This window comes from Lissotriton vulgaris, chromosome 2_1 (assembly GCF_964263255.1).
Source record: "Lissotriton vulgaris chromosome 2_1, aLisVul1.2, whole genome shotgun sequence".
NCBI classification, from domain to species: Eukaryota; Metazoa; Chordata; class Amphibia; order Caudata; family Salamandridae; genus Lissotriton; species Lissotriton vulgaris.
Genome location: NC_141687.1, coordinates 1,384,878,577 through 1,384,899,057, shown reverse-complemented (window position 1 = coordinate 1,384,899,057; position 20,481 = coordinate 1,384,878,577). Strand labels below are relative to the sequence as shown.

The window sequence follows — 20,481 nt, the reverse complement described above, 5'->3', positions numbered from 1 at the left end:
GTAAACTTCAATAATGTGACTCCTTCTTTTATTGGCCCAGGGTTGACCACAGAGCCAAATAAAAGGAGTTTGTCAGCAGGCAGGCGAGGTGTTTGTTTGCTTACCTGCCTGCTGCTATGTCACATCCCAGTGCCTGAAGGTGCCTGGAGCATGTCTGTTGCTGAAGACAGAAGACAGACAGGAAGAAGGAATGGATGCCTCAACAACCACATGTGCCGCTTTACAGACTCATTATTTGGAATGGGAGGTCTTTCTTCATGATGCCCTCACACACCCCGGAGGATGTCATGCTTCATCATTGGGCTTTTACTCCTCGTCGGTCCGGCGCTGCAATGCCTGACGAGTTCCCATAAACGGGGCTCTTCATCGTAGATCTTTTTTGAAGAAGCCTTTCGGTGCGTGTGGGTGAGAGGGCTGGGTAGTGCACAGGTAAGTGAGATAAAATAGGTCTGGAGCAATTCTACTTAGGTCTAGTTTAATATTTTAGGTAGCTCAAGCCTTGAAGGTTAGGTAGCTCAAGCCTGATTGAAAACGGTGTGGCTTGTACCTAGCACAAACTTGACGCCCATGATTGTGAAGTGCAAGACCAGGAGGGCTTGGAGGTTGAAGCTGCCAGGGAGGTGGTGGTCTGTCTGGACCTCTGACTACCCGACCCATCGGGTCAGTATGAACCGTATCCTTGTCCGCAAAGGGATTGTGGAACTTGCCCACCTCTGTAGCTGGGATAGGGCTGGTGCGATTGAAAGATCCTTCTGTAGCCACAAAAGCAGTGAATGGCAGACTGAGTATAATGGGGGCATCTGAGGGGCACAAGAACTTTGCCATAGCCTGCAATTCCTGAAACGGCTCCAGTGCCAAGTCTGCATTGTCTTTAAAGAGACAGGTGCCATCAAAGGGCATGTCCATGAGTGAAGCTTGGATATCCCCTGAAAAGCCAGTTGGTGTCACATCAGAGGAAGGTTACCACTAACCTCATAGTCGGATACATCGGGAAGATGAGATGCTAAGTAATCCCTTCCCCTATGTGGTACCACCCATGAGTATATATGTAAACACTACATGGTTAACACCACTGCCGGGGAAAGGGAAAAAAGGGACAAAGGAAACAATAAAGTTGCAGCTGCTAGGCTCAGATAAGGGATCTCATCGAACCTCACTTCTCCTACAATCCACCCGCTGACCCTGTAAGTGGAAACACAAAACACACATAGGATGACTGTTTCTCAACAACCACACCCCATGTGCCCCTATGTGTGATAGTACTTACATAACATGCAATTGCACTTCTACCAAGTAAAAGGTCTCAAAAAAGAAAAATAAGGAAACAAAAATAGAAATGAATAGTCTTGTATTTAGTCAACTTGAGGTACTTATCTTATAGCAGATAATACTCTGGTATAATCCTTCTGGCACTGTATTCCTCAATAAACCTCAGAGGTCGTTTCCAGAAATATCTCCATACATCCATATAGATCTGGAGCTGGTGAGGATATCTTCATGCAATGCTGAGCTTAGAGCGCCATCTGGTGTCTAAATCTAAGCTGCTAGGAGTTGCCGGTAAGACAAAGCTCCAATGAAAAGCAGGTAATTATGGATTTCAATAACAAAGATTAGCGCTTCCTTAGCAGGGATGCCAATAAGTTGTTCTTCCCTGGATTGAAAGACTGTAGAGATTTCCCAGCCGGTCCAAAATAACTCCTACCAATCAGCAATACCACTGGAGCATGACTGCTCTAAAAACAGAAGTGTAATTGTCATCTGCAACACCTGAGAATGTGCAGCACTTGGTTGGAAATAATCACGAAGCAAGCGTGAACACTCAAAAGGTACCTGCACGAGTTCAGTGAAAATACAGCGTTTCCCACAGTGCTGTGACAAACATTAACTCTGCTGTGCGAAGCCAATCTGGGCTCGATGATGGTTACCGCCCACCGTGGTTGATATGGCAAGTCCGGAAACTTCAAGTTACAATCCTCAGCTGAACCGATGGAAGAAAGCAGAAAAGTATACAGCTCCCAAACCTCAGAAGGGCCTAGCAAGCCGCAACTGCACGCTCTCTCTCTCCATTCAAAATTGAATTTGCGAGTGACAAGCATCAAGTGAAGTGTAGGAGGGGCTTATGTAGAAAGGTCCCATGACCTGTCTTCCTCAGGCAAGGATTGTGGGAGATGTAGTTTTTTACACATGTGCATTCATACTATGTACTGTTTTCCCACGTTTTAATGCCTATCTTGGTCTAGCCATGACAGAAGGTCTCAGTCAGGGGTGGCATCTAACAGCCACCGATGATGAAATAGCACTGCCTAATGAGTTGGTCATGTTTCAACCACATTTATCAATAGAAAGAATGGACACTTGTAGCTTCATAACCTTTGGATGTATTTTGAAAACCCTCATAAACGCCTTGATTTTAAATGCGGTATATATCTGTGATCCGCCCCTTATCAGCGTTATGGCATAGTCATGGGGTATTTCAATAACGTGCTATATGCCATCCTCATCCTGAGGCAACCTCCGGTCTGGGTAGCAGTGTCAAGAGATTGAGATTGAAGTTAAAAGACTCTCCCAGACGGAGGGTGTAAAGAAAAATAGGAAATGACAGTGGGGTTTTTTTCTTTATATAAAAAACAATAGTTCCCCATACAAAAAAACTTTAATATAAATGGAGAAGTAGTGTTATTAAAAAAGTGGGTTGCGATATTGTGGTCAATCGAGTAACTGGATTACCTTATATCTTTTACAAAACGGTCGAAATGTTTCTGCTCCTTTGGCCCGTCCGGGTCTATAGAGCATTCGTCAGGACATACAAAACATATAGGTACTCACACCATTTGTGTAGTTTTCAAAAATGTTAGAATTCTTAACACTTGTTTGTAATGGATTTCTGGAGAGGGAGACAAATTAACAAACATCCATATTTTGCATGTAGACAATATCTCATATAGCACATTCACAATCTTCTGATTCTAGAAAGATAAATACACATATATCTGTACTCTTATTTTTTTAAACAGTACTCTTACTTCTAAACAGGAACTGAATACAGTGGGAAATCTGGAGGTTTTTGTTGGTCTAAGTTTGAAACATTGGTAGAGACAAGGAGCAGCCAGTCAGTATAGCATGTGTTTTAAGAAATACTACGCAACATGCTGGCATTGTAATGGTCACACGTGGTACTTAACCCCGGTCCTATTGTTAAACATAACACTGAACAGATTGTAGAGGTCGCACTTTCGTGTTTGCATGCTGTTTTTAGTATATTCAGACATTTTATCTGTTTTTAAAAAGTGTTGTTAATAATGGGTCATAAAAAGTTGTAGCGTTGATGTGACTCCAAAAGGCTTGTTGTTATCAAGCACTATGTTCGTAGCGGGCATGTTCTGGTGGACGGTAGCTAAGAGATAGCAATTATGCAGCGCTCGCTGTTCAAAGAGAAAGTAAAATCGTTACCTTCGAAAAGAGGGTGTTCGAAGTCCTCGGGGTGTATCAATTCAGAATTCACCAGAGCTGGATAAAATATAAAGGGATGGTATTGGTAAAGTTGGGCAGTTTAATCTTTTTCGGGCAAAGAGCGTCCGAAAAAACTCAGAGTCGGCCGCCATTCTTACCCGCGTGTGAGGAGATTGCCATCTGCTAGTGCTGACTCTGCCCCTGGAAGTTTGATGCGCTGTGCCTGATCCCGTCCTAAATATAGTATAATAAAGGAAGGACTACGGCAGGTCGTGGCTATTCAGAGGCAGTTCGAGACCGCTGTATATCTCTAGATCTAAAAGGGTGGTTTGTAATATCCTGAATTTTTTCTGTACAGAAACCGAAGGTTACTGTATGTCAGGAAAAGAATATTAAATAAGAGGTTTGTGAGAGTAGTTGTTAGCAATGCTTATTATATGTGAAATATTTAATAAACATGTTTTAGGGGGATGAATATCCCGAGGAAAAAGTTCTCATATTTAACCTACTTTACGCAGCGTGCAGCTGCGGGAGCCCTTTTCTTGAGATCCCTGGTGAGCACAATTAAGTCTCCCCCCAGGGAGTTCATCAGGATAATACTACGGGAATATGGAGAACAACTCTGGTCTCAGTTTCTCTGGGAGCGATATAGACTAAATCCTAGCAGCACAACCTTTGTTACAAAATGCAAACCTTACGCAAGCTCTTGCGCAAACAGATGATTGGGACACGTTAACCAAAAAGAAAAGAGAACAAATTCGTACAGCGATACATGGTATTATCATGACCGAGTATCTGAGGTCAAAACTGCTCCAAGAGGTCTGTGGGTTAGTAATGCCCCGAGAATTTTCTTACATGACCTAGCATTTCGCCGTGACTGGTCTTTCATCTCATGGAAATGCACTTTAGACTATTTGGTATTAATAGTCAAAACAGCAAAGAGACTTTCGAATGCGCTATTAGCTCAAATACAAACCTGTGAAAACAAATTGAAGAAAGGTTTCAACCCCTTAGTCTATAAAAAGAAACTTGAAGAAATCACAAAAGAAATGGATACACAAGAAGTCCTAATGCAGAGTAAAGTATAGAAACTGGGGAAGGATCTGAAGAAATTCAGTCAAGAACGGATGCATCCATATTCAAAAGACGACTACACTCCACCTGATCAAGGTTCGGATTATGAATCTACAGGTTGGAACTCCTCGGAAAACTCGGAGGGCAGCTCTGATGAATCCACTACAAGACGAGGACGCAATAACTTTCGAAACAGTCGTCCACGTAGAGGTAACCGGGGGCAAAGACCCCCCTTTTTTCATGGAAATCATATTCCTTTCTACCAACCGTACATGCCACAATTTGGAGGCTGGTTCAATCCTTACAATCAAGATATGCAACAGCCACCACAAATGGGTAACCAACACATGACTGACATGGGGAACCAACATCATAACCAACAGCCTTTTTTTATCGAGAGGCCAAAATCAGTCATGCGGAAGAAAGAAAAACCTAACCTGGCAAGACCAGCAGCCCAATGTACAAACACGCAGCATGTCATCAGCCCAACCGGGCACGAGCAAGAAGAATCACTAGTTGTCAATCTATCCGATTTGATGCTAACCAAAGACCAATTAAGTGTCCTAAACAAAGGACTCAGATTCATTCCCACTCCACCCCTAGACACTTTCAAAATAAAATGCGAAGTAGCTGAGTTCTGTAGAACATTAAAATTAAAGGCTTTCTTCTCAGGGTCTATACAACAACAGAATGAGGGTGATACTACACTCAGGAGGAAATCTACATTCAACCCACCAAATAATTCAGTCCCAATCGAAATACAAACATTCGAACAAGCACTTTTCAAGGGGATAGATAATTTGGACATTAAAAGAAAACTTTTCAGAACCTGAGTAAAAGGGAACGATTGGCTCTTAATGAATTACAAAACAATGACACCATAATCATCAAACCGGCGGACAAAGGGGGAGGGATAGTGATTCTATCAAAAGATGGATATGACCAACAATGTCTAGCTCTACTATCGGATACAAAATTTTACAAAAAATTAGACAGGGATCCCACTGATAGACTTGCAAACACTGTCGCAATAATGATCCATGAAGCAGAACTGAACATGTGGATCACAAAGAAAGAGGCCAATTTCTTAACACCCAAAGAACCACAAACACCGTTCTTTTATTCATTGCCAAAAACCCACAAAAACAAATTTCCTCCTCCAGGACGCCCGATAGTTTCGGGGATTGATTCCATATTGGAACTTTTGTCCAAGTTTGCGGATGAATACCTCAAGCCCATTGTACAAAAAACCCAAACATACTTAAAGGACACCCGAGACCTTCTGACTCAACTTTCAGGAATCAATTTTGATCCACAGACGATGCTCCTAGTAGGATTAGACATGGAGTCATTGTACACCAGTCTCCCTCAGGACGATACCTTAAAAAATGCTTGAAGACATCCTGTTCATGGAAACCTGGACGTATAACACCCCCAGACATTTCATTCTCGAATGCTGTCGCCTTGCCCTGAAAGAGAACTATTTTGAGTACAATGGTGATTTGTTTTTGCAATGCCATGGTACTTCCATGGGCAGTGCCTTTGCCCCTTCAGTAGCTGGACTTTATGTGAGCCATTTTGAAAATCAATTCGTCCTCAACGACAGCAATCCTTACGTTTCCAGTATTTTATACTGGAAACGTTACATTGACGATATTTTGCTGATATGGCAGGCAGACAAAGACCTAAACCTCTTCTTAGAATGGTTAAATGGCAGAGATCGGTGGCTAAAATTCACTTTCACTTCGAATAACAAGAAAATAGACTTCTTGGATTTGACTATCTTTAGTGAAAATGGCACCCTTGAGACAAAATCTTATACAAAACCCACTGCAAAAAATAGCCTTTTGTCTGATAAGAGTTATCACCCGAAACCACTGCGTGATAACCTCCCCTACAGCCAATTTCTTAGATTGAAGCGCAATTGCAGCAAGAACAGTGACTATTCAGAACAAGCATGTGAACTGAGCAAAAAACTAAAAACTAGGGACTATACAGCATCCACCATTTCCAAATGCCACAAATGGGCAAAACATCAACCCAGAGACTGCCTGCTTCAAACTATTGAAAAAGAACCCATAAAAGATCTAGTTGCATGTGTTACAACCTATTGTCCAGCAACATATGAGATTCAAAAACTGATCAGAAAGAACTGGAGCATCATCACCTCGGGACAACACAACTGGCCCAAACCTAGGTTCGCAAACAAGCGAACGAAAAATTTGAAAGATGTGCTAGAACACACCCGTCCCAGGAAGAATAAAACCACTACACAAACTAGAGACCTGAAATGAATGCCAATCACAGGGCATTATCCTTGTGGAACATGTGTGGTATGTAAACTTACAAAAACAACGAAGACCCTACAACTCAATGAAACGCTACTATGGACACAGCGACAACACACAAATTGTAATTCCACTCATGTGGTGTATTTGGTGACCTGTCCATGCCAGCCTAAATATGTGGGAATGACCTGCCGGAAAATCAAGTTGCGAATTGGAGAGCATAAGAGTAATATAAGAATGAAGAAAAATACCACCAAACTTTGCTCCCATTTTGTAGAAGCAGGCCACGATTGTGAAGATCTAAGATGGACAGTGCTTGAGATGCTTACAGATAGAACCAGGAATGCTGAAAAAGTCCTTTTTGAGAAGGAACAGAGGTGGGTAAACCGCCTCCAGACACACCTTGTGGGTTTGAATGACAATGTACCATGGCATCAGTTTACTTGATACACATGTACCTTTGAACAATTTCACACATTCCCGTGATATTAGCAATCAACTTTTTCTACACAGAGAACCACTTTGTGCCAGCAAAATATCAAAACTATCACATTTGGCTGACCCCGAAGGCATCTACGATGTTCCCTAAAGATGAAAATTCTCTTGTGGCATTAATAATTAATTTTCCCCACACATGAACAACCCATTACCAGCTTAATCTCTAATCCATTATAGATGGTATACTCCTTAGGTACCCATGATGTTCCTTCAATATGAGAACTCCTTCCTCGGGATATTCATCCCCCTAAAACATGTTTATTAAATATTTCATGTATAATAAGCATTGCTAACAACTACTCCAGCCAAATATCTAAACTATCACGTTTGGCTGACCCCGAAAGCATCTACGATGTTCCCTAAAGATGAAAATTCTCTTGTGGCATTATTAATTAATTTTCCCCACACATGAACAACCCATTACCAGCTTAATCTCTAATCCATTATAGATGGTATACTCCTTAGGTACCCATGATGTTCCTTCAATATGAGAACTTTTTCCTCGGTATATTCATCCCCCTAAAACATGTTTTTTAAATATTTCACGTATAATAAGCATTGCTAACAACTACTCTCACAAACCTCTTATTTAATATTCTTTTCCTGACATACAGTAACCTTCGGTTTCTGTACAGAAAAATTTCAGGATATTACGAACCACCCTTTTAGATCTAGAGATATACAGCAGTCTCGAACTGCCTCTGAATAGCCACGACCTGCCCGTAGTCCTTCCTTTATTATACTATATTTAGGACGGGATCAGGCACAGCACGTCAAACTTCCGGGGTCAGAGTCAGCACTAGCAGATGGCAATCTCCTCACACGCGGGTAAGAATGGCGGCCGACTCTGGTGTTTTTTCGGACGCTCTTTGCCCGAAAAAGATTAAACTGCCCAACTTTACCAATACCATCCAATTATATTTTATCCAGCTCTGGTAAATTCTGAATTGATACACCGCGAGGACTTCGAACACCCTCTTTTCGAAGGTAACGATTTTACTTTCTCTTTGAACAGCGAGCGCTGCATAGTTGCTATCTCTTAGCTACCGTCCACCAGAACATGCCCCGCTACGAACATAGAGCTTGATAACAACAAGCCTTTTGGAGTCACATCAACGCTACAACTTTTTGTGACCCATTATTAACTGCACTTATTAAAAACAGGTAAAACGTCTGAATAAACTAAAAACAGCATGCAAACACGAGAGTGCGACCTCTACAATCTGTTCTGTGTTATGTTTAACAATAGGGCCGGGGTTAAGTACCACGTGTGACCATTACAATGCCAGCACGTTGCGTAGTATTTCTTAAAACACATGCTATACTGACTGGCTGCTCCTTGTCTCTACCAATGTTTCAAACTTAGACGAACAAAAACCTCCAGATTTCCCACTGTATTCAGTTCCTGTTTAGAAGTAAGAGTACTGTTTAAAAAAATAAGAGTACAGATATATGTGTATTTATCTTTCTAGAATCAGAAGATTGTGAATGTGCTATATGAGATATTGTCTACATGCAAAATATGGATGTTTGTTAATTTGTCTCCCTCTCCAGAAATCCATTACAAACAAGTGCTAAGAATTCTAACATTTTTGAAAACTACACAAATGGTGTGAGTACCTATATGTTTTGTATGTCCTGACGAATGCTCTATAGACCCGACGGGCCAAAGGAGCAGAAACATGTCGACCGTTTTGTAAAAGATATAAGGTAATCCAGTTACTCGATTGACCACAATATCGCAATCCACTTTTTTAATAACACTACTTCTTCATTTATATTAAAGTTTTTTTTGTATGGGGAACTATTGTTTTTTATATAAAGAAAAAACCCCACTTCAATATCAATCTCTTGACACTGCTACCCAGACCGGAGGTTGCCTCAGGATGAGGATGGCATATAGCACGTTATTGAAATACCCCATGACTATGCCATAACGCTGATAAGGGGCGGATCACAGATATTTACTGCATTTAAAATCAAGGCGTTTATGAGGGTTTTCAAAATACAACCAAAGGTTATGAAGCTACAAGTGTCCATTCTTCCTATTGATAAATCTGATTGCTATACTGGGGATATGAATGGACCTCTCATCCCTTCTCCCTACTATTGATGAACCATGTTTCAACCACATCTAATTGAGAATTATGCTGCATCTCTCCCATCTGATACTGCTTGGAAATGGATGGCCAACGCCTCCTCTGGGACCTGTGGCAGCACATGTGCAACTGTTACTTACAGAGAGTGGGACTAAGCATACAGTATTTTCTTGCCCCAACTGTCCAGCCTTTTGGATTTCCTGCCCAAGGGAGCGGCAGGGAATGCACATGGGAAGTAGAGGTTTGAACTACCAAGCTCTCCCGGGTGTGTTTGGAGGAAATTTAGGTCACCCGGGCCAGGACAGTGGTGGCAGGCAATCATAATGTTCACAGAAGACTCTGTGTTGGGCTGGGACCTGGTACCCAGTAGAACGTCTATGCGGGCTTCATTACTTGGGATATAGGGTTCTGAAGAGGACGCTCCTACCTATAGCACCTCTGTCAAGATGTTAGTCTTGGCCAACACTGAGGGTAACTGAACATCAAGGACCCCAGCTGCCCCATGCGACTCCATTGCATAAGATGCTCCCTCCTCCATATCCACAGTAAGGGGGATACATGTCAGTATCTGGAGAAGTATCCTGTCCGCTGGACTCACCCACTTCCTCTTACCAGTCCATCTCCTGGACGTAGTGCTACCATTCTTCTCCCTAACCTAGCTCCTCCCATGAATCCATGAAGGCTCAGGGAACCACCTAGGCCTTTTGGGTTGTGTCAGCACTGGAAACAGCATCGATTGATGTGGCTCTGGTTCCGTGTCACCTGAGATTAAAACAGGGTTGGCACCCCAGGTGGCACTGGGAGCATATTCGTTGGTGCCAGTGTTGGGGCAGGTCACAGTTGCACGACTGGTACCGGTCCATATCCATGGTGTGCCATCAGCACTGGGGCGGGAGCCATCATTGCAGATACTGATCGTTCCCCTTCAGACACTGCGGGGCCCAAAGGAATGCCGGAAGGGTCAGGTCGCTACAAAATTAGGTGCTCGGCCTCACAAAATTCTTTTATTTGAGAGGGGGTCACTCTGGCTCCTGGAAAAGCAGAGAGGCACAGGCCCAACCCAATGGGGGGTTCCTCTCTCACATCGGCTGACAGACAGTTAGAAATCAAAGTACTCTTTGACTTCTTGTACTTTTTGTGCCTCTTACCAGAGTGTCCCGATGATCTCAAGTTGGACGAACAGGACTTGGGACTCTTAGAGAAGTTCTGGGGCCTTCCTCTCGATTGGAACTGAGATCTCTGAGGAATCAGGTGTGGCGTTGCCTGCTGGGCTGTGAGCATCTTCAGGGACCGCTCCTTCAAAGTCTTCGGTGCCATGGCCCTGTGGTTGGAGATCAACTCTGAGTCGTGGTTGTGCCCCAGACACCACAGGCAAACAAATGTGGGTCCGTCACCGAAATGGTGTGGTGACAGATGCCACACAGTTTAAAACAATTTTTCCTTGATGGCATGACTCATACACACCAAAAAAAGGGTCGACAAAAGTCGAAAAAGTCATGTCAAACACAACAGAGGATCAGCGCTTTACTGGCGCAGGAAGAAAACACCTGGTGTCAGTGCACCAAGGTGGCACCTATATTTGTGACACGGACATCAATTGCAGCGTGGACGACGCCGATAATGCCACATGGAGTCAACTGGTGCGCCTACCTGTGCGAAGGGATACTGCTAAAAACAAAAATCTTCTAGATCCATTCTGACACCTGTGGAATTCAAAGGTAAAGAAAATGCAGCTAGATGTCTCTATCAGATAGGAGAGCATTCCTCACAATAAGATTACTATGAGGAGCTATTGTTTTATGGCGGCGTTCGCCTACGGGTGTGTTACACTCCATTTCCCTTCTTTTCTTTATTACTTCTGTATCAGCAGTGTCTTGTACCATTCAAGAAAACCCACTTTAATGAACTCATATCCAATTGCAGTTGGCTTGTGTGCAGCGCCTCGGTACTAGTGGGCAGGTGGCTTGAAAAAAAACAAACACCTGCAACTCAAAATTGCAGTGTCTGGGGTGGCACAGTGAAGAAATTTAGGCCTGCAGCCCAAGGGCATAGGTGTGACATGCTGGCGGCAATATTTAAAAAAAGGAAAGTACAATGATTTCCTGCTAAATGCTGCAAAATGTCTTTCCTGTTAAATTACCATTTGTGTGACGCCAAATTTGGTGATTTATGCCACAATATCCTAGGGTGTCTGTTTGTATAAGGCTGTGAGAGACTAGAGTTTGTCGGGTACTTTATATGGTCTTGCGGTGTATTTGGATTTTGTGGCATTACATTTCTCAGGTGATGGTAAAATGTACAACAAAGTGGAGGATGCACATTAAAAACATCCGTTATTAGTCCCGGTCAAGTTAGCACATGATTCTGAACGTTATCACATGTTACGTCTATCGTAGGTGTGAAAGAGCGAATCATGAACAATTAAGATATACTGGCAATGAAGACAACCAAAAATATGGAAGAGAAGGAGGGGTGGTAATTGTATGAAGGGACACAAGTTGATAGCTAGAGCTCAATGTCTTCAGGTGAAATTAGTAAGATTGCTTATAGTGTGCTAGGACAGAAGCCCTATTATTTTAGGGGTGGAAGGATTATTTACAGAATTTAAAAAAGCTTTTTAGTGAGGCTCCTTGCCATATATGCTTGAGTCATGTGTTCCAATGCGTCAGTCTGTTTAATGTTTTATTAATTTTTATCATAGAAAACAGTGCCTAGAAGATTTGATGGTCTTTTCATGTGATCATTTTTCTTTTTCTTTTATATGTATTGCATTTCACTCTGAATTTAGGGCTTTCTAAACCATTGTAACATTTGCTTTCTTTGTTTCGTCTTTATGTTTGATGTCACAACTTTAAAGATGTGGTTGCAAGATATGACAAAAATCACCGTTCACGCCTCCTCAGTTCTATAGAGGCAAATGGTATTGTTTTAGCTGGCATTTTTTGTTGTCTGTGTTGGTCTATTGAAGTGTTGCTGTTTCAACCTAGAAGGTATTTTGAGGTTATCAGGCACACTGATCCAAAATTGGTTTTGGCATTGGCAAATTCAAGTCATGAAAACAATGATATCTAAGAACGATTGGGAAGTGCATGTTTGTTTGGTTCAATGTTCGGAAGGAATATGGAAATTCAGGAAAGCTATGACACTGAATGGTAATAGTTTTATGCTGTCCCCATTGTATGCTGAAGTCTTCCAGTTAGCTATTGTACAATGAGTTGGAAATGTGGTCAGTGTACATTTCTTAATGGCATGGTCTCTCCTGCGGGTGAGCTATGGACCATATCATATGGTGCATATTTTTATTAATTTCAAGGTGGAGATTTTGGACTACATTCCTGAACATGCAGTATATAGATAACTGTGGATTTGCGTCGTGGTTGTGTGGTTGTCTAGGGCAACATTTGTTAATTAACAGGTCATACAATGGACCACTATCATGTAGTATTTAATAAGTACTCTCCCAAGTTGGGTGGCCAAGCCGTACCGGCTTTACTATTCGCGGACAATACTATTTTAACCTCCCAGACCCCAAAAGGACTACAGAACCTGCTTAATAAATTCCGATTTTATTGCATGGACAAAAAGCTTGAAATTAATTCGTCCAAAACAAAGTTTATGATGATTAGTCCCCATAAGGGTTTTAACAAAGTATTCACTGTTAATAATGAAATGATCGAGCATGTGCACATTTTTAAATATTTGGGTATTACACTTGATACAAAAATGAATTGGAAGCCGCAAATCGAAAAATCTAAATAAATTTTAATACAAAACCTGGCACCTATAACCAGAAGGCATAGGAATAGTTATACTAGAGCTGTATCGTCCGCAATTGAGCTGTTTAAATACAAAGCTCAATCAGCCACATTATATGGGCCAGAACTGTGGGGCCACGCAGCCAAAAATGCTTTTTCAGTACACAAAAATAGCTTTTTCAGACAATTACTAGCAGTACCCGGCTGCACTCCTTTAATCCCTCTTTTTTGGGACTTGAATGTACACCGCTCCGATGACCATGCTACTCTACGTCCACTGCTATACTTGATTCGCCTGTGGTCAATGGACAAGTTATTGGATTATAGAGAAGTATTAAAAGAATTAATGGAAATAAAGAATATGACTTGGTTGGCATGGTTGAATCACATTGAAAATTGGTTCCTAAAGTTGGGATTATATCATTATTGGTCAGATCCTGATTCCCTAACTCTATCTTGTAAGAAACTGCTGCGAATAAGATACGGGGAAATGTTCAAAACCTTCCATTACAAAACTCAAAAATCGGAGTACTCACCCTCACGTTCCTAGATGTAAAAGCTGTAAGCAAATTCAAATGTTTTATGGATGAAATTCTGCCTACTATGGCAAAATCTTTTTATTTAAAGTTTTGCTACGGGATTTTACAAATCAAATCTAACACATCAAAATGGGCCTGTTACAAGAGTTCTACAGGGAATGTTTTGCTAGAAACTTGTGATCTGTGTGATATTGGCGCAAGGGAGGACGAGGCTCATGTTTTATTCTTATGCCCGGCATACCTACAGATTAGGAAAAAGTGGATAAAACCTATCTGTCGCCTTTTAGGCTTCAGACATATTAAGGAAGGGGAAAGAGTGTTTAAAGGAGACACATCAAAGACCATCGTTTTCAGTTCAAGTCGCTTTCTCCTTGCGGTGGCAATAGTCCGAAAAAGACAAGGCTTAAAATTGTAGTTTTAATAGCTGGACTAGTAAGGATAAGACACCCATTAACGCTGTCGCACTGAGTAGCAGTGGCACGGCGCCCAGAACATCTAAATCCATCCAATATAAAATGTAGGGCGAGTAGAGAGGAATGGAGATCCATGCCAATGATGCCAGGTCTAACAGAACTCATTATGAAGAAAATGAATGTATAATTTCATGAACTTCCAGGTACCATACCAAATTACTAAATCCATTTACCATTACTGTTTCCCATACTAATTGATGAATTAAAAACATTTTAAGGCACTGTTTTTTACTGCCTAACATAGACTTTCATTCTTCAACACTGCAATTACATTAATATTTGGGTTTTTATCATGATTTATGATTATGCAGTTTTGTGTCAGAATTAGCTATATGACAATGCAGTTGATGAAGTTGTTGAAAACATGGGTAGAGCTGCTTTGACATCTTCATGCTCACCCAAAGTTTAAGAAGACCTGTGTGTGATCTGGCTAAACGTAGAAGAGGGGCACACAATTGCAATGTGCATTGGAGGCAAATTGGCCATGGAAAATTGTCTCTTTATCAAAGTAGCTGTTTCATGAATATTTGGTATCTGTAACATCAGAAGTACATACCTTTGAAATCTGAAAGTCAAGTTGAGGGCGAATTAGAAGACATGCATTGGCTGAATCTCTATGAAATTATATCAAACTTAAAACACATGAAAAAACTTGTAATACATTCTTGAATTCAATATATCTGCCATGCATTGTTTCAATGGATACTATTAGTAATAATTCATTTCATACCCATGATACCTGTGTCAGAAATGTAGTTCAGTTGATATTTTCATCTGACAATTTATTGGCCAATCTATTCAGAAATGCAACATTCCAAACGCATTTATATGGTTCTAGCCTGACTTCCATCCATGTGTCAATGCAAAGTCATTAGAAAAGATGCCAAGTTGCCTACTTACCGGGGCTATTGAGCAGCCGTGACCTCCTGCAGTGGTAGGCCACTTCCTGCTCACAGTACTCTGCGCTGTTTATCATGACCTCCAGCTGTTGCATGTTAATGCCATAGTTTATTGTATAGGAATATGGCTGCTCAACACTGTACCCTTGAACTCTGGTGAGCTCGGTGTTATTGTGTCCTATCACAGTCCAGGTTTTATCTTCTGAAAAACAAAAATGAGAGTGATATCAGAGGAAAACTGGTGGCGAACCCGGAGGCATAAATACTGAAATATCAAGTCCAGTGTGCCAAAGACATTTTCAGCAGAGAGTTGCATTAGACGGAGAGGATGGCATGATAGCAATGTTATCAGCAAACGTCAGGACTTTTGTGCTGAAGAGATTTGGCTTGACCATGCTTATACAGTCTGCTTCCTTAAACATTTGAAAATAATGTTCCAAATATAGGAAAAAGAGCAGGAGAAGCAAAGAACAGCCCTATCTAGCCCCCAATTAATATTGATCCTACTCAATTTACTTCCCATAATAGAAATTTGAGCCAACAACGAACAGTGAAGAGATTTAACAGTGGCTACAAAATGTACACCCACAACCATAAGATACATAGCTGACCACAAGAAATTCTAAGAGACTCAGTTGAACACTTTTTCATCATCCAATAGGATAATTGCGAGCAGCATGTGCAATTCTTCAGCAACCTCCAAGGCAGCTGTGGCAAGATAAATATGAACTGAAGTGTCCCTTACTGGGATAAACCCATGACCCATGGTATCCACCAAGATAGATATAACAAGAGAGATAATTGGCTCAGTCAGAAGAATATATCTAAGCATTGGCATTCATTAATGAAAGCGGCCGATATGAGCCACAGTTAAGGACATCTATCTCGTTTTGTTTTTTAAACACAATCAGGCACATAAATCAAAGCCTTTTGCGATCGCAAACGGTGCGATTTGCAAAGATTGGCCGTTTGTGATCGCAAAATATAGCCCAGCTGTTCCAATTTCTTAACATCCTGCAAGCTTAGGTGGGTCTGCTATAAACAAACGAGCTGCTCTGTGAGCATAGTTATCTCCTCCTTGACATATCTGAGCTTGGCATCTGCTCTCAAACCATTGACATTCCAGCTGAGAATGTGAATATTCAGGCTACTCAAACTACTATGAAAAAATAACAAAGAGGAGGGACTGAAGAGGTTTCAAGATAGAATCTACCTCTACAATTATTCATAAACAATATGATTCTACCGTGTATAGTAAATAATTTCTTGTTTTTTATTTTTTGTCATGATTAAGAGATAAGTGAGTGTTGCTGGTCCTCAAAATGTCAAGGAAATGCACTGTGTTTTTAAAATACCCCTCACACATTACGAATCTCATAGTGTCATGCTTCCTCATAGGAGTCTTCCCGTCCCTCTACGGGGCGGGGCTGCGCTACAACCTACGAATACGCAGGAGCACTTGGTTTTATGAAAATAGGCTATGTGTCGTATGGGTAGTGAGATTGGTAGGGTCTGTGAAAAAACTACAACACAGGGTTTTTCAAAAAAAATCCCTGGCTAGTGGAAAAATACAAACTTTATTCACTTCCTAGCTGGAAACATTAAAAAGGGGTGTATGTAGAGGGTTTATTTCAATTAAATACCCTCTACTGGGTCAACATGTTTCATAAGCAGTCTTCTTTTTAACCCTGTTTCCTCCACAGACCCTACCCTACCCAGCATATGGAAGCAAGAATACTCTACTGATCCATTATCAGAAAACTATTACCCAACCAACCCAGAAGGCCTGGCCACTTTCTAAGTACATCCTAACCTACCAAATGGGAAAGAGAACAAAAACAAGGAGAGAAAGTAAAGAGAAAAAGAGATTTTTTGTTGTTCCCATCATAGATAATATGCACTATAAATACACACCCACCAAGTCAATCATTATCAAAGGGAGGGTTCAAGAGTTACAAAAAAAACCTTCACTTGTCCCTGGTATGGCTCGAACCCCATGTTTTCAGAAGCACTGAAGCCTTCGCAGTATCCTGGCAAAAAATATGTTTGATCTTGGTAAAAAAGCTTAAAGTTGACAGGTTCCAATAGGAAAGCAGAGCCCCCTAAATAGACGAAAGCAGGTATCAATTCTCTAAGCTTCCATCTATGTTCCACTGTTTCATGAAAAAAGTCTAAATGTACAAAGAACTCCACCCTATAAGATTTAATAGTATTGAGGGGTGAGCATATTGATAAATCAACTCACGAAAGATATCATTGCCCACATGAATCAATATTGTCTGGGGTATTGTGAGGCTTCCCCTTGGTTGTTTTTCTAAAAGGGAATCGGTTTGCCCTCTGAACCTGACTGTCAATATCCCAATCATTAAGTTGGGAAAATGCCTGCATAAGACGATAGACTATATGCACCCTGGCATCATCGCCCTCGTGCCCTTCAGGTATATCAAGCACATACAAATTATTGAGATGCCTTTGATTTTCCATGTCCACTATCTTCTGGACTGTGGTCAGAAGTTGTGCTCATGTTCCCTGACTTGACCCTGGGTGTTCTGTACTGCAATTGGCAGTTGGGCTAAACAAGCTTCTATGGCCTTCAGCTTGCCCTGAAGCAGATCCATGTTCTTTGACATTTTGAGAACGACCACCTGTGTCTTAAGGTGTGTGGCTTTTAAAGAGAGATAAACTATCTTATATTCCTCCCCGTGTGGCTGCAAAAGCTTACAGATAGCAGCTAGGGAGGGCAAGTGGGAAGAATCTCTTTGAGCGAGTTTAGAATCAAGCAAATTTATAGTTTCACCGGCAGTTTTCAGAACTGATATATGTGATGTAAGGATAGTTGATGCAGTTGCGGTGATACTTCCTACCCCCACTGCCTCACTACTATGGAGGGCATTAGTGGGTGTCCTATCTGTTCTGTCTGAGACCCAGAGAAGATCATTTATGCTATCATCCTGGACCAACTCATCAGCTGCAGGCTCCCCGGCAGCACATGTGCATAATTCTGTCAAAGAAGCCCCTGGCCCTCCTGATGAGTATTAACAACCCTCCCTTTGGACCACTTTTTCTTTTTGTTTGTTGTTGACCATGAATGACCCCTAGAGACCCTTGCCAATGCATAGCTCTTAAAAGTGGTCTGCAAAGTATAGTAGTCGCTCCTGACTTAGCTGGATTCTGAGCCCACACCAGATACTGATTCCTCACCTTCAGAGAAATATGAGAGTGAGAAGAAAGCTTCAAGAGAATCTTGAGACTCAAACACTATGGTACTATCCCCTGATGCCCACACATAAGGGAACAGAAGCGCTAGAAGGAGCCAATGGAACAGGTTCTGGAGTCGCTAATGGGATACCCTTTCTGCAGTGGAGTCTCAAGCCCTGTCTCTTCCTACAGAATTTCCATCTGCATTTCCTTGTTATGGCATGATCAAGAGGAAGAACCAGGCAAGTTATGACAAATTCCCCCAGCTCACTCTCTGCCCCTCAAATCCCCAACATCCCCCGGCCCATGCTCCGTAAACCTCAGGGTGCCTTAGCGCTGTCCCTGAGCTCGAGGTTGAGATTACAGTGGTTCAGCGTGTTCATTCCCCCAGCCAGGCAGTATTAGAAAGTGAGAAAGTGTTTTTTATGTAGCAACAGATAGAGATTGACCTAGCCAAGTGATAGCAGGATTGTCATGTGTTGAGGTCATCAGATTAATAGATAGTGGGGCTCAGAAGGTTAAGGGCAGAGATTCTGACATTTAAGGCCTGATTTAGGTAGTTTTGGTGTAGGGCAGCCCAAGGAGTCACCTTGCTGTGCTTCCCTATATCAAATTGAAAGGGTAGGAATGCACCATATTTATCCAATTCAGTGCATTTCTGTCCTTTCCTGGCGCTGTTGCTGTTACAGCTGCCTAGTGCCAACGCAGTCACTCTTGCACCATATCACAACAGTGCCTGGGTTGCTGGCAGGCTGATTTTTGTGAAGGAAGGGGCCCCTTACTGCACAAAAACAATCCTGGAGGGCTGTTTCCTCTATTTATGTGTGCTGGAAAATGCAGAACACATGGAAAGAGGAAAAAAAACGAGAGGTAAAGTTATTTCTTCTCGTTGAGTTTCCCTGGGGAGGCATAAGGTTTTGTTGCATCCCAAGGTTTACATGGTTTTGTAAATCTGGGGAAGTGTCAAAATCCATGAGTGTTGCATGGGAATACCCACTGTAATTTACATGAAATGCCTCCCTAGTGCAGAGTAAGGCAAAACAGCGATTTGAGCTGCCTTGACTTACTTCATATCTATAAGGCCATTCACAGCTTTGCATGACCTCATAAATATGATTGTGCAGTTTGTGCCCCTGGAGCATCTAATAAAGTGATGCTCCAGAGGTGCAAGGGGTTTATAAATATGCCCCTCAGTCTTTAGAGTTAATTTCTAAAGACCCTTGAGACCTTGGGGTGAGTGAAATTTACCTCAAACTAGGCCATCAGAGCAGCACCGTTCATTTCCTCAGCTCCATCTGCTTCAACTGCTCTATCTGCTCTGTCTAATTCTAGCACCATGACAGTGTCAGCATCCAGCCTGGCCTGCTCTAGAGCTACAGGCTCTTTGGGCTCTTTGGGCTCTCTGGGATCCTTGGGCTCCTTCAGCTTCCCTGACTCCATAGGTAATTAGGGCTTTTCAATAGTTCTTATCCCAGGGTGTCCCTGTGGTCAGCAGAGTCCCTGAGTAAAACTGTCCTTTGTGTACCAAAGCCCCATCTGCACAAGCCACAGGTCTCACATCATCCTCCACTTAGAAGAATATGGAAGAACTGTCACCTTAGGACCAGTGACTTTTCTCACAGCAGCAGGCGGCCGACCAGCCCATCTCGCTATTTGCTTACTGCCTCACCAGTCCACTATGGGAGATGGGGAATGTATGCAAGCTGCAAATCTTTTAGCCACCCTCCTTCCTAACAAGCTCCCTGCCTGGCTAGTCAGGGCAGGCAAAAGCAGTCAAAAACCGGCCACCACAGCACAGCAGATACAATCTGACCAGGCACAAGAGCGGGAGCTAGTTCTTAGCCCCCCAGTGAGTTCCAGACTACAGACTATCATGCACTCAGACACCGGATTATCAATCACAATCCAGGTATCCCTCCACTATACACCATGTGTGGAGTATGGTCATGAAAGGCTTGGAAGCTGGGGGTCGCAAACCTGAAAGTCAGCAATATAATCAGCAACACGCCACCATCTCGCCTACTACACACCACATTTTCACTTCAAAGGCACGTACTCAACTCACACACAAAGGTCTCCACACTAGCCTATTATGCCCCCAGACAGACAGGGACCAGAGCAGGGAGGCAGGAGGTTCCAGACACCTCTGTAGGGGGATACCACAGAAGATCCTCCTTCTTTAAAGTGGGCACCAGGTATAAATATTGG

General features: G+C 42.2%; 1 protein-coding gene across 1 annotated transcript in view; it reads right to left on the bottom strand.

The window, feature by feature from the left end:
- Positions 1-20,481, bottom strand: part of LOC147732612 (contactin-associated protein-like 5) — a 1,641,055-nt gene that overhangs the window by 443,561 nt on the left and 1,177,013 nt on the right. The window contains exon 13 of the mRNA XM_086957122.1: positions 15,077-15,277. Within this exon, the coding sequence (XP_086813248.1) occupies positions 15,077-15,277 (201 nt within the window). The remainder of the gene's footprint in view (positions 1-15,076; positions 15,278-20,481) is intronic.